The following is a 12,748-nucleotide window of genomic DNA, read 5'->3' as shown; positions in this document are numbered from 1 at the left end:
AGAAGAGAACGAGAGAGACAGAGAAAGAGGCAAAGAGAAGACAGAGAAAGACGAGAGAAAGAAAGAGGGAAGAGAGGAGAAACAGAGAAGATAGAGAGAGACAGAAGAGAAAGAGACAGGAAGGAGAAAGAGACAAAGAGAAGACAAAGAAAGGGAGGAAGGGTAGAAAAAGAGGGAAGAGAGAGAGGAGAGAAGAGAGAAACAGAGAGAGGAGAGAGAAAAAGAGAAAGACAAAGGGGAGAGAGAGAAAAAAGAAGAGAGGAGAGGAACAGAGAGAAGACAGGAGATAGAGGAGAGACAAGACAGAGAAGAAAAAGAGAGAAAGGGAGAGAGAGGCAGAGAGAGGGAGAGAGGGAGAGAGGGAGAGAGAGGGAGAGAGAGGGAGAGAGAGGGAGAGGGAGAGAGAGAGAGAGCGCAATAGGAGAGAGAAAGAGAGAGAGGCTCAACTATCATGGCGCCTGGCACATAGCTTCTTGCAGAGAATCAATTCCACCAAAATCTTTGCATGGGACTGGGGCAGGGAAGCATGAGGACCTCCTCTGGGGACCCTGAAGTCAGAAACTAAATAAGCTTCACCCAGTTGGAGTATCTGAATCAGGTGAGGAGGATTAGTGGGGGATGGGGTCAGGATGTTGAGTTTCCTGGGATATTCTTGGTCTGATGGTCTCAACCCCACTGGCTGTGGGTACTTAGTAGATTTCAAGGATGTCCCCCCTCACTCCTATCTCAGGATTGATCAGAGCTCAACCAGCCTGCCACTGATGTAGGAATCAGAAATGCTACTCCATGCAGAAACTCCACAGCTGCCCCCAGAAGTGCTTTGGGTACACAAGCCCGGCCCGGGGCAGGGAGACCTGGGTTCGGGGTCGCTCTTTGCTGGGGACCCCTGGGGAAGCAGGATTCCCCTCTGTGGTCTGCAGCCTCTTGCAGCTACTCTGGGCGCTGGCCCTGTCCATACAGCACTCACCTGGATGAAGTTCCAGCGCTTGTACAGGCTGCTCTTGACCTTGTCGCAGTCCAGGAGCTGGGGCAGCCGACTCTTGGAGTTGTCCACCAGGCAGCGGGTGTCAGGGAGGAGCGTGGTGGTCCCCAGGGCACCCAAGTGCAGGAAGCCTTCCTTGGTGTAGCGGGCAAGCTGTCGAGAGACCAGAGCAGCAGGGGAATGGAAGCGGGAGGCAGGAGTGAGACATGGGAGGAAGCGGGGCTCAGGTCTCCCGGCTTCACTCCTGCTGTTTGTCAATACTGCAGTCCTGGCCACCATCCCAGCCTGTCACTCAGACCATATGCTCACCTCACAGGACAGCCCTGCTCCGGGCTTCTGAGCCTGGGTACAGAGTCCCCAGGGTGACTCTCTGATCTTTTTTCCTTTTTTTGAGACGGAGTCTCACTCTATTGCCCTGCCTGGAGGGCAATGGCACGATCTCAGCCCACTGCAACCTCCGCTTCCCAGGTACAAGCAATTCTCCTGCCTCAGCCTCCTGAGTACGTGGGATTACAGGCGCGCACCACTACGCTCGGCTAATTTTTGTATTTTTAGTAGAGGTGGAGTTTCACCATGTTGGTCAGGCTGGTCTCGAACTCCTGACCTCGTGATCTGCCCGCCTCGGCTTCTGAAAGTGCTAGGATTACAGGCATGAGCCACCGTGCCCGGCCCTGATCTTTTATCTAAGCATATCGTCAGTCAATGTTTTAGGACCCAGTCTTCTGTTCAGCAACGTCGGGGAGAAGGAATAGATGAAGAAGCTGGATGTCTAGTTTCTAAATGGCTCTACTTTCAGCTGGCTGGGCCACCTTGAACAAGTAACCTGAGTCTCCATTTCCTCCCCACTTACAAAGGGGGATTGACGAAATCTACCCTGCTGCAAAAGGCTCAAAGAAGCCATTCACTGAAGAAGAAACAGACATTAAACAGTACTCAATCTCATAGGTAGGAAAAGAAACAAAAATCTAAAATAATGAGATACCACGTTTTACAAAAGAGATTAGGCCAGGCTCAGTGGCTCATGCCGGTGATCCCAGCACTTTGGGAGGCTGAGGCAGGCAGATCACTTGAAGCCAGGAGTTCGAGACCAGCCTGACCAACATGGCCAAACTCCGTCTCTTCTAAAACTACAAAAATCAGCCAGGTGTGGTGGTGAGCAACTATAATCCAAGCTATTCAGGAGGCTGAGGCAGGAGAATTGCTTGAACCTGGGGGTGTGCAGGTTGCAGTGAGCAGAGATCGTGCCACTGCACTCCAGCCTGGGCAACCGATTATTCACCACATTTTGGTGACTTAAGTCTAAGATGGGCCCTCTCACTATTGGGCTGGAGGGAGGGTAGATTACTACAACCTTTCAAAAAGGAGATTTCTAAATATATACTTTGTGCTTTTAAAATGTTCATGGCCTTTGATTCAATTAATCCACTTTTATGCACAAAAGACATGAACAGACACTTCTCATAAGAAGACATACAAGTGGTCAACAAACATGTGAAAAAATGCTCATCATCATTAATCATCAGACACATGCAAATCAAAACCACAATGAGATACTATCTCTCACCAGCAAGAATGGCTATTATTAAAAAGTCAAAAAATAACAGAGGTTGATGAGGCTGCAGAGAAGAAGGCATACTTATACACTGTCGGTGGGAATGTAAATTAGTTCATCTGTTGTGGAAAGAAGTTTGGGGACTTATCAAAGAACTAAAAGTAGAACTACTGTTTGACCTGCAATCCTATTACTGGGTATCTACCCAAAGGAAAAGACATAATTCTACCAAAAAGACACATGCACTTACATGTTCATTGCAGCACTATTCACAATAGCAAAGGTATGCAATCAACCCACGTGCCCATAAATGGTGAATTGGATGAAGAAAATGTGGTACCTATACACCATGGAATACAATACAGCCATGAAAAAGAACAGCATCATGTCTTTTGTAGCAACATGGATGCAGCTGGAGGCCATTATCCTAAGAGAATTAACGCAGAATCAGAAGACCAAATACTGTATGTTCTCGCTTGTGAATGGGAGCTAAATATTGGGTATTCATGGACATAAAGACGGAAACTACAGACACTGGGAATGCCAAAAGGAGGGAGAAAGGAAGGCAAGAGCTGAAAAACTACCTATTGGGTATTATGCTTACTACCTGGGTGATGATTTCAAGCATACCCCAAACCTCAGCATCATGCAATATACCCTTGTTAAAAACCTATATATGTACTCCCCTGAATCAAAATAGAAATTAAAAAGAATCCATTTGTAGAACTCCATGATATGGTTTGGCTGTGTCCCCACCCAAATCTCATCTTGGATTGTAGTTCCCATAATCCTCATGTGTTGTGGGAGGGACCCGGTGGGAGGTAATTGATTCATGAAGGGAGGTTTTTCCCATGCTGTTCTCATGATAATAAGTCTCATGAGATCTGCTGGTTTTATAAAGGACAGTTCCCCTGCACATGCTCTCTTGCCTGCCGCCACATAAGGCATCCCTTTGCTCCTCCCTCACCTTCCAACATGATTGCGAGGCCTCCTCAGCCATGTAGAACTATGAGTCCATTAAAACCTCTTTTTCTTTATAAACTACCCAGTCTTGGGTATGTCTTTATTAACAGCATGAGACTGGACTAATACACTCTATCAGAAGGAAATAATCAGAATTGCAAACAAAAATTCATGGGTAGGGTATTTATTGCAACAGAATTTATAATAACGAAAGAGCAGAGCAAAAATATCGTTAAGTGGGCAACATAATCCTAGTACTTGCTTTATGCTCTACATACAACAACAAATGCTGGATGATTGTGGTAGGTTGCAAAACTGACCACATCCTCCACTATTCCTTCTATATACCCATGACAAGATGGCTTTGAAGCAATTTCCATCAAGAAATGAAGTCTGTTCCCTCATCCCTTGAATATTGGTTGGCCCTGTGACTTGCTTTGGCCAATGGAATGCAGCAGAAGTGAGGCTGTGCCTGTTCCTAGACTAGACTTTTAGCCTTGTATGAATCCTTTCAGTCTCTTGGAACAGTAAGCCCAGGCTGGTCTGTTTGAGGATGAGTCATGTGGCCCAACCAATTGCTAGTTAACCACCAGTTAACCAAATGGATGAGGCCAACCTGGATAGGGAGCTGCTGATAGGAGATGCAGGAATGAATCCAGCCTAGATCAGCCAAGCCTAGTCCAGATCAGAGAACCATCCAGCTGACCTGTAGACTCGTGAGCAATAAAAAATGCATACTGATTTAAGCCACTACGTTTTGGGGTAGTTGTTATGCAGCAATTCCTGACTGATACAGGGAAGGTGTTGCCTGGCAACCTTCCCACAACAGGGCCTGTACTAGGCTAGTAGCCTCACCTCTGCTGCCTTCACTCTCCTGGGGAAGGAAAATTATATTAAGAATCATATTCCAAAATAAAAAAAATGCATTCACCCATCTTTCACACTCCTGAGAGGGAGGGGCTGTGCCTAATTAATTTCCTTCCTTACTAGGAGCAAATCACAGACAAAGTGCTCAAAACGTGTTTGGGGTTGAGCACATAACTGTGGTGAATGGCATCATTTAAAAAGGCAGCCACATCTACACAGCTGTTGCCTAATAAATTAAAAAAAACAACAACACTCTGCATCATTTCTAACCATTGTAAAGAGAATAAGTAATGCAATTTTCACTTCTTTGCATTTTATAGATGAGGAAACTGAGGCATGAAGACATCTGGTCACCTGGCTGGGTGCTGGCTGCTTTCTTTTGGTCACCGAATACCTGATGGTTGGCTGCCATGGCCCAGCAGCTGAGCAGCAGAAGAGCCCCCTCCCAGATTGCCAGGAGAACCCCACCTCCTCCAGAAAGCTTGAGCATATTCTGCCCAGGAATGAAATAAGTCGCTCTGCTCAGCGACAGGAGTGGCTCTTTTCTGGCAGATAAGATTCTCTGCATGGGGTTCTCATTTCTTGGTGAAAGGTACTCAGAAGCTCTTGGCTCTGATCCCAAAAGGAGGGCCTGGCTGCTCTCCTAGAACAAGGGACAGGGAGTTTATTAAGTGCCCTTGAGAGAGATGTGGTTAACGTGTGCTTTAAACCCCAATTAGTTCCAAATCAAAGTAATTGTTAGAGGCAAAATGGTAAGAAAATCAGAAGCCCTCCCTCCCCCTCCCTAAACAATGTCTGCCTGAATATATTTAAATTCTCCAAATGCAAAGTGATGAATGACAGCAAGCTGCCTTTATGTTCAGGGAAAGATATACACAGCTGCTTACTGAAATTATGAATCAATCTATTATCCAGCAGGCAGATGAGCAGCACTAAGAACATTAATTAACTGAGCATATCTGTGACCCAGATATTTAAAGAGGGAAGCTAAATGCCACTGGGAGTTAGACGTTCTCCTTTCTGAGGTCTGTTAGGGAGTGAAACAATGAGACCTAGAATGCCAGGACCTACAGAGGCCACATGGCAGTCCTAAGCCATGCAGGCATGCAGGGCAGGCTGGGGCAGACGAGGAGGGTCCGAGTGGGATTTCCTTTCCAGGGGAAGGTGTTTATCTCACTGAAAATACTGGGTCATGTGCATAGGTTCTGCTGGTCTGGCCAAGGGACCAATACTTGCATCCTTTTCTGAGCAAGTTAGAAGCCAGTACTGTGGTCTGAAGGATGATGGGGCTAGGGTTAGGCAAACAGATCTCACACCTGCTTTTCTACCATGAGGCAGGCGGGTAGTGAACCCCTGGATCTGCTGTCAACCAAATGTCCAAAGTTTGCCCCAGTCCTGAACCAGGAGCTTTTGTGGTGTTGTCTACCTACTATGACTCCTCATCCCTCATGCTCCTTCCTTGAGGGTCTCTTCTTCCTGTCCTCTGCACATTCAATAGGCTTTCCTGCCTCTAAGTCTTTGTCTAGGTGTGTTTCTCTGCCTGGAGATGCTACTGATTGGCCTTCCTCTAGAATGTTCTGGCTTCAACTTTCCTAGGCTTCAGTGTGATTCTCTGTCCTGCACAATGTCTTCCAGCCCCCGACCTCTCCTTTCAGGTCTTTGGAGCAACTGGATGTACGTGCTGCTTTAATGTGTCTCTTCAAGGTGTGGTCTCCTCATTTTGACCATTTTGTTTATTCATTTTCAAGCTGATGGACATTTGGGTTGCTTCCATTTTTTGGCTATTATGAACAATGCTGCTATGGATATTCATGTACAATTTTCATATGAACATATGTTTTCAATTCTCTGAGGTATACACCTAGGAGTAGAATTACTCATCCTTAGGCCATATGGTAACTCTATGTTTAACTTTCTAAGGAACTGCCAAATTATTTTCCAAAGCAGCTGTAGCATTTTACACTCCCACCAGCAATGAACCAGGGTTTCAATTTCTCCACATCCTGGCCAACTCATGTTATTGTCTGCTTTTTTTGATTCTAGTCATCCTAGTAGGAGTGTGAAGTGGCCACTGTGGTTTTAATTTGCATTTCTCTAATGACTAAAGATGTTGAGCATATTTTCATTTGCTTATTGACCATTTTATATCTTCTTTGAAAAAGAAGTCTATTCAAATCTTCTGACCATTAAAAAAAGGGTTGTCTTCTTATTTTTGAGTTATAAGAGCTCTTTACATATTCTGGATACCAAGACATTTTTCTGACATATGATTTACAAATATTTTCTCCCATTCTGTGGGTTGTTTTTCATATGCTTGATAATGTCCTTTGAAGCATGAAAGTTTTCATTTTTGGTAAAATACAAAGAAGCTGTTTTTTTCTTTGGTTATTTGTGTTTTTGAAGTCATCTCTAAGAAACCATTGCGAAATCCAAGGCCATGAAGATTTACCCCTATGTTTTCTAAGAATTTTATAGTTTCATCTCTTATATTTAGGTCTTTGATGCCCTTTGAATTTTTTTTCTATATAGTACAAGGTCGGGGTCCAAATTCACTCTTTTTCATGTGAATATCTGTGTCCTGGCACCATTGCTGAAAAGACTATTCTTTCCCTATTGAATTGTCTTGTCACTCTTGTCAAAAATCAATGGACTATAAATGTGAGGGTTTGTTTCTAGACTCTAAATGTGATTCCTTTGATCTCCATGTCTACCTTTGTGCCATATTATACTGCTTTGATTATTATAGCTGTGTAGTAAGTCTTAGAACTGGGAAGTGTGAGTCTTGCAACTTTGTTCTTTTTCAATACTGTTCTGGCTATTTTGTGTCCCTTGAATTTCATATGTATTTTAGGATTAGCTTTTCCATTTCTGCAAAAAAAAAAAAAGGCAGTTGGCATTTTGATAGGGATTGCATTGAATCTCTAGATCAATTTAGGAAGAATTGCCATCTTAACACTCTTAAGTCCTCTAATCCATGAACAGAGGATATCTTTTTTACTTAGATCTTTAATTTCTTTCAATAATGTTTTCTCATTTTCAGTGTACATGTCTTGCATTTTTTTGGCTAAATTTATTCCTAAGCATTTAATCCTTTTTGATGCTATTGTAAATGGTTTTGTTCTCTTAATTCCCTTTTCAGAATGTTCATTGCCAGTGCAAGTAGTGTGTTTAATACACCTCTGTGATCACACCAACCATCCAGGTACCTTGTGGTCACTCTGAACTGCAGGTTTATGAGTCTCCTTGGTCTTTGCTTTCACAGAGCCAGGGACAGGTGCCAACTGACCACACCCACTGGAGACGTGTGTTCCAACTTTGCCTGGGCCCTTCTCATCTTTTCATTTGCCTCATGTGACTCTCTGTCAGCCAACACCCCTCCAATCCCTGCCAGAGTCTGGATTTTTAAAAATGTGTTCTTCCTCCTCAATCTCCTATCCTGGTGTCCTGGGCCCTTACTGCCTTCAGAGAATATTACTTTCCATTTTGTTGAAAAGTTGTCTCCCTTACTTTTCAAAAACCTGTCTTCCTTCACTCTCATTTCCTTCGGTCTCTGACCCTCTCCCCACTCTGTAGGTACCCTAAGCCATTATTCACTCCTTTCTTTCATTTCTTCAATCAAGCTACAAATACAACCAGATCTGTATGTCTCTAGCCACAGCTCTACTTATCTCTTAATTTGAATTTCCTCTCTCTTATACCTTTAATGCCTTGCAACCTAACTTCTGCCATCGTTACTTTATTGAAATTGCTCTTTTAAAGGTGATCAGGTGATGTGGTTTGAATGTTTGTCTCCTCCAAATATCATGTTGAAATGTGATTGGTGGTGTTGGAGATGGGGTCTGATGGGAGGTAACTGTATCTTGGGGCCATATTCCTTATGAATGGTTTAGGCACCATCCCCTTGGTGATAAATGAGTTCTTGCTTAGTTAGTTAATGCAAGATCTGGTTGTTTAGAAGTCTAGGACCTTCTCACCTCACTCTCTTTTTCCCACTCTTGCCCATTGATGTGCGTGCTCCTGCTTCACCTTTCGCCATGGGCAAAAGCTCCCTGAGGCCTCACCAGAAGCTGAGCAGATGTTGTACAGTCATAAGACAAATAAACCTCTTTTCTTTATAAATTACCCAGTCTCAGGTATCTCTTTAAAACAAGGCAAGAACAGCTTAATAAACCAGGATCTATAAATTATAAACTTCAATTGCTTTTTCTTCAATTGCCCCCAGGTGCTGTGCTGAGTACAGTTGATATAACTTCTCCTACATGTAGTCACTTTCTTGGAGAGTTTTCCATCCTCAGCACTTTCAATAGAATCTACATGCTAATTTGGCTGTTTGAAACTTCTATCTCCAAACCAAAAATTTCCCTCAATTCCAACTTTGTATATCCAGCTCCCTACTTGACATACCACTTGGATGTCTAATAAGCATTTTAAATTTAGATGACCCAACTGAACTCATTCTCTTGTGTAACCACCATCACCCATACACTCATCCAGCATCTGTTCCTTCTTGGTAATGATAACTCCATCCTTACAGTTGCTTAGGCCAAACACCTTACTTACTCCTTTCTCTGATCCACCATATTCAATCCATTAGCAAATCATACCCAGATTTCACCTCCACAGCTACCTCCCTGTTCTAAGCCACCTTCCTTTCTTGGTAAGGTTAGTGTGATGGCCTCCTAACTGGTTCCTCAGTTCCCCCTCCTTGCCTCCCTCAGTTTTTTTTTTTTATCAACACACCATCCAGAGTAACTGCTTTAAAAATACTATATTATTTAAAATCATGTTACTTTACATTGGAGTCAGGGTGTGCCATCTCTCTGCTGAAAATCTTCTGGAGGCTTCCTATTTCACCCAAAATAAAAGTCCAAGATCCTTGCGATGGGTCTTGCAATACAATAATAGCTTTCTGAGCTTCCAGAACTTCCAGCCAAATGTCGTATTTTTTTGCTGAGACTTTTCCTTGATCATCTTATTTAATCCAGCCGCATGGGCCTGTCTGCTGATCTGTGAACCGTCCATGCCTGCTCCTGCTCAGAGCCTTTGCACTGGCTGTTCCTTCTCTCTTGAATACTCTTCCTTTAGCTATCTTTCTTTTTATATTTTTAAAAATTTTAGATTCAGGGGGGTACGTGTAAATATTTGTTACATGGATATATTGCATAATGCTGAGGTTTGGGCTTCTTCTGAACCCACCACCCAAATAGTAAACATAGTGCCCAGTAGCCACTTTTCAACCCTTACCCTCCTCCCTCTCTCTTTACTCTGGTAGTCCACAGTGTCTATTGTTTCCATTTCTATGTCCAATGTTTAGCTCCCACTTATAAGTGAGAACATGTGGTATTAGGTTTTCTGTTCCTTTGTTAATTCACTTAGGATAATGGCCTCCAGCTACATCTATGTTGCCGTAAAGGATATGATTTCATTCTTTTTTATGGTTGCATAGTGTTCCATGACATATATATATATATATATATATATATATATATATATATATACCATATTTTCTTTATCCCATCCACTCTTGATGGGCACTTAGGTTAATTCCATGACTTTTTATCATGGATAGTGCTGTGATGAACATACAAGTGCAGGCATCTTTTTGATAGGATGACTCCTTTTCCTTTGGGTAGACACCCAAGAGTGCCTCCTCCAGACGTCTGAATGGCTCACTCTCTCACCTCTTTCAAGTTTCTGCTTAAATGTCATATTCTTTTTTTTCTCTTTTTTTGAGATGGAGTCTCACTCTGTTGTCCAGGCTGGAGTACAATGGTGCAATCTTGGCTCACTGCAACCTCCGCCTCCCGGGTTCAAGTGATTCTCCTGCCTTAGCCTCCACAGTAGCTGGGATTACAGGCGCCTGCCACCATGCCCAGCTAATTTTTGTATTTTTAGTAGAGACGAGTTTTCACCAGGTTGGCCAGGCTGGTCTCGAACTTCTGACCTCAGGTGATCTGCCCACCTCGGCCTCCCAAAGTGCTGGGATTACAGGCGTGAGCCACTGTGACTGGCCAATATGCAATGTCATATTCTTGCTGAGACTTTCCCTTGATCATCTTATTTAAAATTTCACGTCCACCCCTTACTCCCTATCTTTCTCCTTGCTTTACTTCTCTGCAACTTCTATTATCTTCTATTAAGCCATCTATTTTCCTTACCTACCCAGTTTGTTGTTTGGCTCCCTTGGCTAGAAGGAGAGTGGCATGAAGGCAGGGGTGTGTTTGCTTAACTTTTTTTCACTGCTCTATCTCTAGCTCTTAGAAGAATGCCTGGCATATAGTAGGTGCTTGATAAATATTTGTTGACATCATGAATGAATGACACAGTGCTTGCTTTCGAGGTGTTCACAGCTTACTCATTGGAGGCAGGCAAGTAAAAAGGCAATGATAAAATGTGAAATATTGGTAGGAAATACATGGTGGATTCATAAAAGCAGAATAGGATGGGTCCCCATCCAAAAGAGGAAGGTCAAAGAAGGCTTCCCAGAGGAGAAGGCATTGAAGTCAAGCCCTGATGGAGTCAGCCAACTAGGCAAGTAAGAGAAAAACAGATCAGACCAGGAATAGGGAGCAGCTGTTTAAAGGCCTGGAGACCAGAGGAAATGCGGTGTTTTGGAGAACCCAAGCATAGCTTTCACCATGATGGAGTACAGAGGTTGGGGAGCTGGGTCTAGTGCAGGTGAGACTCCACTAGATGGAGTCCATCAAGCTCAGGAATCAAGGCTTTCTCATCAAGAGCCATCTGAATTTTAGGCTGACCACACTGTTGAGTGGAGAATGAACTGCAATGAGGATGGAAGTAGAGGGGTGGATGAAGGTCTGAACTCAAGTGTGACAGTGAAGGTTAGAAGAAGACAGATTTGAGAATTCATACAAGTTAAGTAGTTAAGAATTCTTCTTTTTTTTTTTGAGAAAGAGTCTCACTATGTCGCCCCAACTGTAGTGCAGTGGTGCGATCTCGGCTCACTGCAACCTCTGCCACCTGGGCTCAAGTGATTCTTGGGCCTTAGCCTCCTGAGTATCTGGGACTACAGGTGTGCACCACTGTGCCTGGCTAGTTTTTTTGTGAGTATGTGTGTGTGTATTTTTAGTAGACATGGGTTTTCGCTATGTTGGCCATGCTGGTCTTGAACTCCTAGCCTCAAGTGATCTGCCTGCCTTGGCCTCCCAAACTGCTGGGATTACAGGCGTGAGCCACTGTGCCTGGCCAATAATTATTCTATCTTACTGGAAAACAGAATCTTTTATCATCATACGCTGACACACTTCACCTTATTATTTTTTTTCTGAGACAGGGGTCTCACTCTGTCACTCAGGCTGCAGTGCAGTAAAGTGATCATAGTTCATTGCAGCCTCCAACTCCTGCACACACATGATCCTCCTGCCTCAGCCTCCCAAGTAGCTGGGACTACAGATGCATGCACAACACCTGGTTATTTAAAAAAAAAAAAATCATAGAGACAGGGTCTCACTATTTTTCCCAGGCTGGCCTCAAACTCCTAGGCTCAAATGATTCTCCCATTTCTGCCTCTCAAAGTGTTGGGATTACAGGCACAAGCCACTGTGTCCAGGCCGCATTCATCTTTAATAACGCATTTTGTTTTACAGGCTAGTTTGTTTGATATTAACGAGGTTACCCCAGCTTTCTGCTCTTTAGAATTTGCCTGACATAACCCTTTCCATCTTTTAAATTCAACATTTCACTCTCCTGAGGGTTTTTGTTGTTGTTGTTGTCTTTGTTTTTTTTTTTGTTTTTTTGAGACGGAGTCTGGCTCTGTCACCCAGGCTGGAGTGCAGTGGCGCAATCTCGGCTCACTGCAACCTCTGCCTCCCAGGTTCAAGCAATTCTCCTGCCTCAGACTCCGGAGTAGCTGGGACTACAGGCGCGCCACCATGCCAGGCTAATTTTTGTACTTGTAGTAGAGACGGGGTTTCACCATGTTGGCCAGATGGTCTCGATCTCTTGACCTCGTGATCCACCCGCCTTGGCCTCTAGAAGTGCTAGGATTACAGGGGTGAGCCACTGAGCCTGGCCATTTTTTTTTTTTTTGAGATGGAGTCTTGCTCTGTTGCCTAGGCTGGCGTGCAGTGGCATGATCTTGGCTCACTACAACCTCCACCTCCCAGGTTCAAGCAATTCTCCTGCCTCAGCCTTCCATGTAGCTGGGATTACAGGTGCATGCTGCCACGCCCAGCTAATTTTTTGTATTTTAGTAGAGACGGGATTTCACCGTGTTGCCCAGGCTGGTCTTGAACTGAGGTCTGGCAATCTGCCCCCCTTGGCCTCCCGAAGTGCTGGGATTACAGGTGTGAGCCACTGTGCCCGGTGCTATCCTCAGGTTTTTATGTGTCTCTTGAAAATGGAATACAGCTGGAGTTTTAAAA

General features: G+C 44.0%; 1 protein-coding gene across 1 annotated transcript in view; it reads right to left on the bottom strand.

Moving 5' to 3' along the window:
• GALNT17 (polypeptide N-acetylgalactosaminyltransferase 17) overlaps positions 1-12,748 on the bottom strand; it is a 585,735-nt gene that overhangs the window by 1,704 nt on the left and 571,283 nt on the right. The window contains exon 10 of the mRNA XM_030795950.1: positions 968-1,135. Coding sequence (XP_030651810.1) covers positions 968-1,135 — 168 coding nt within the window. The remainder of the gene's footprint in view (positions 1-967; positions 1,136-12,748) is intronic.

Source organism: Nomascus leucogenys, chromosome 17 (genome assembly GCF_006542625.1).
Source record: "Nomascus leucogenys isolate Asia chromosome 17, Asia_NLE_v1, whole genome shotgun sequence".
Taxonomy (NCBI): domain Eukaryota; kingdom Metazoa; phylum Chordata; class Mammalia; order Primates; family Hylobatidae; genus Nomascus; species Nomascus leucogenys.
The sequence above is the reverse complement of the archived record's forward strand: the minus strand, read 5'-3'. Positions and strand labels throughout refer to the sequence as shown.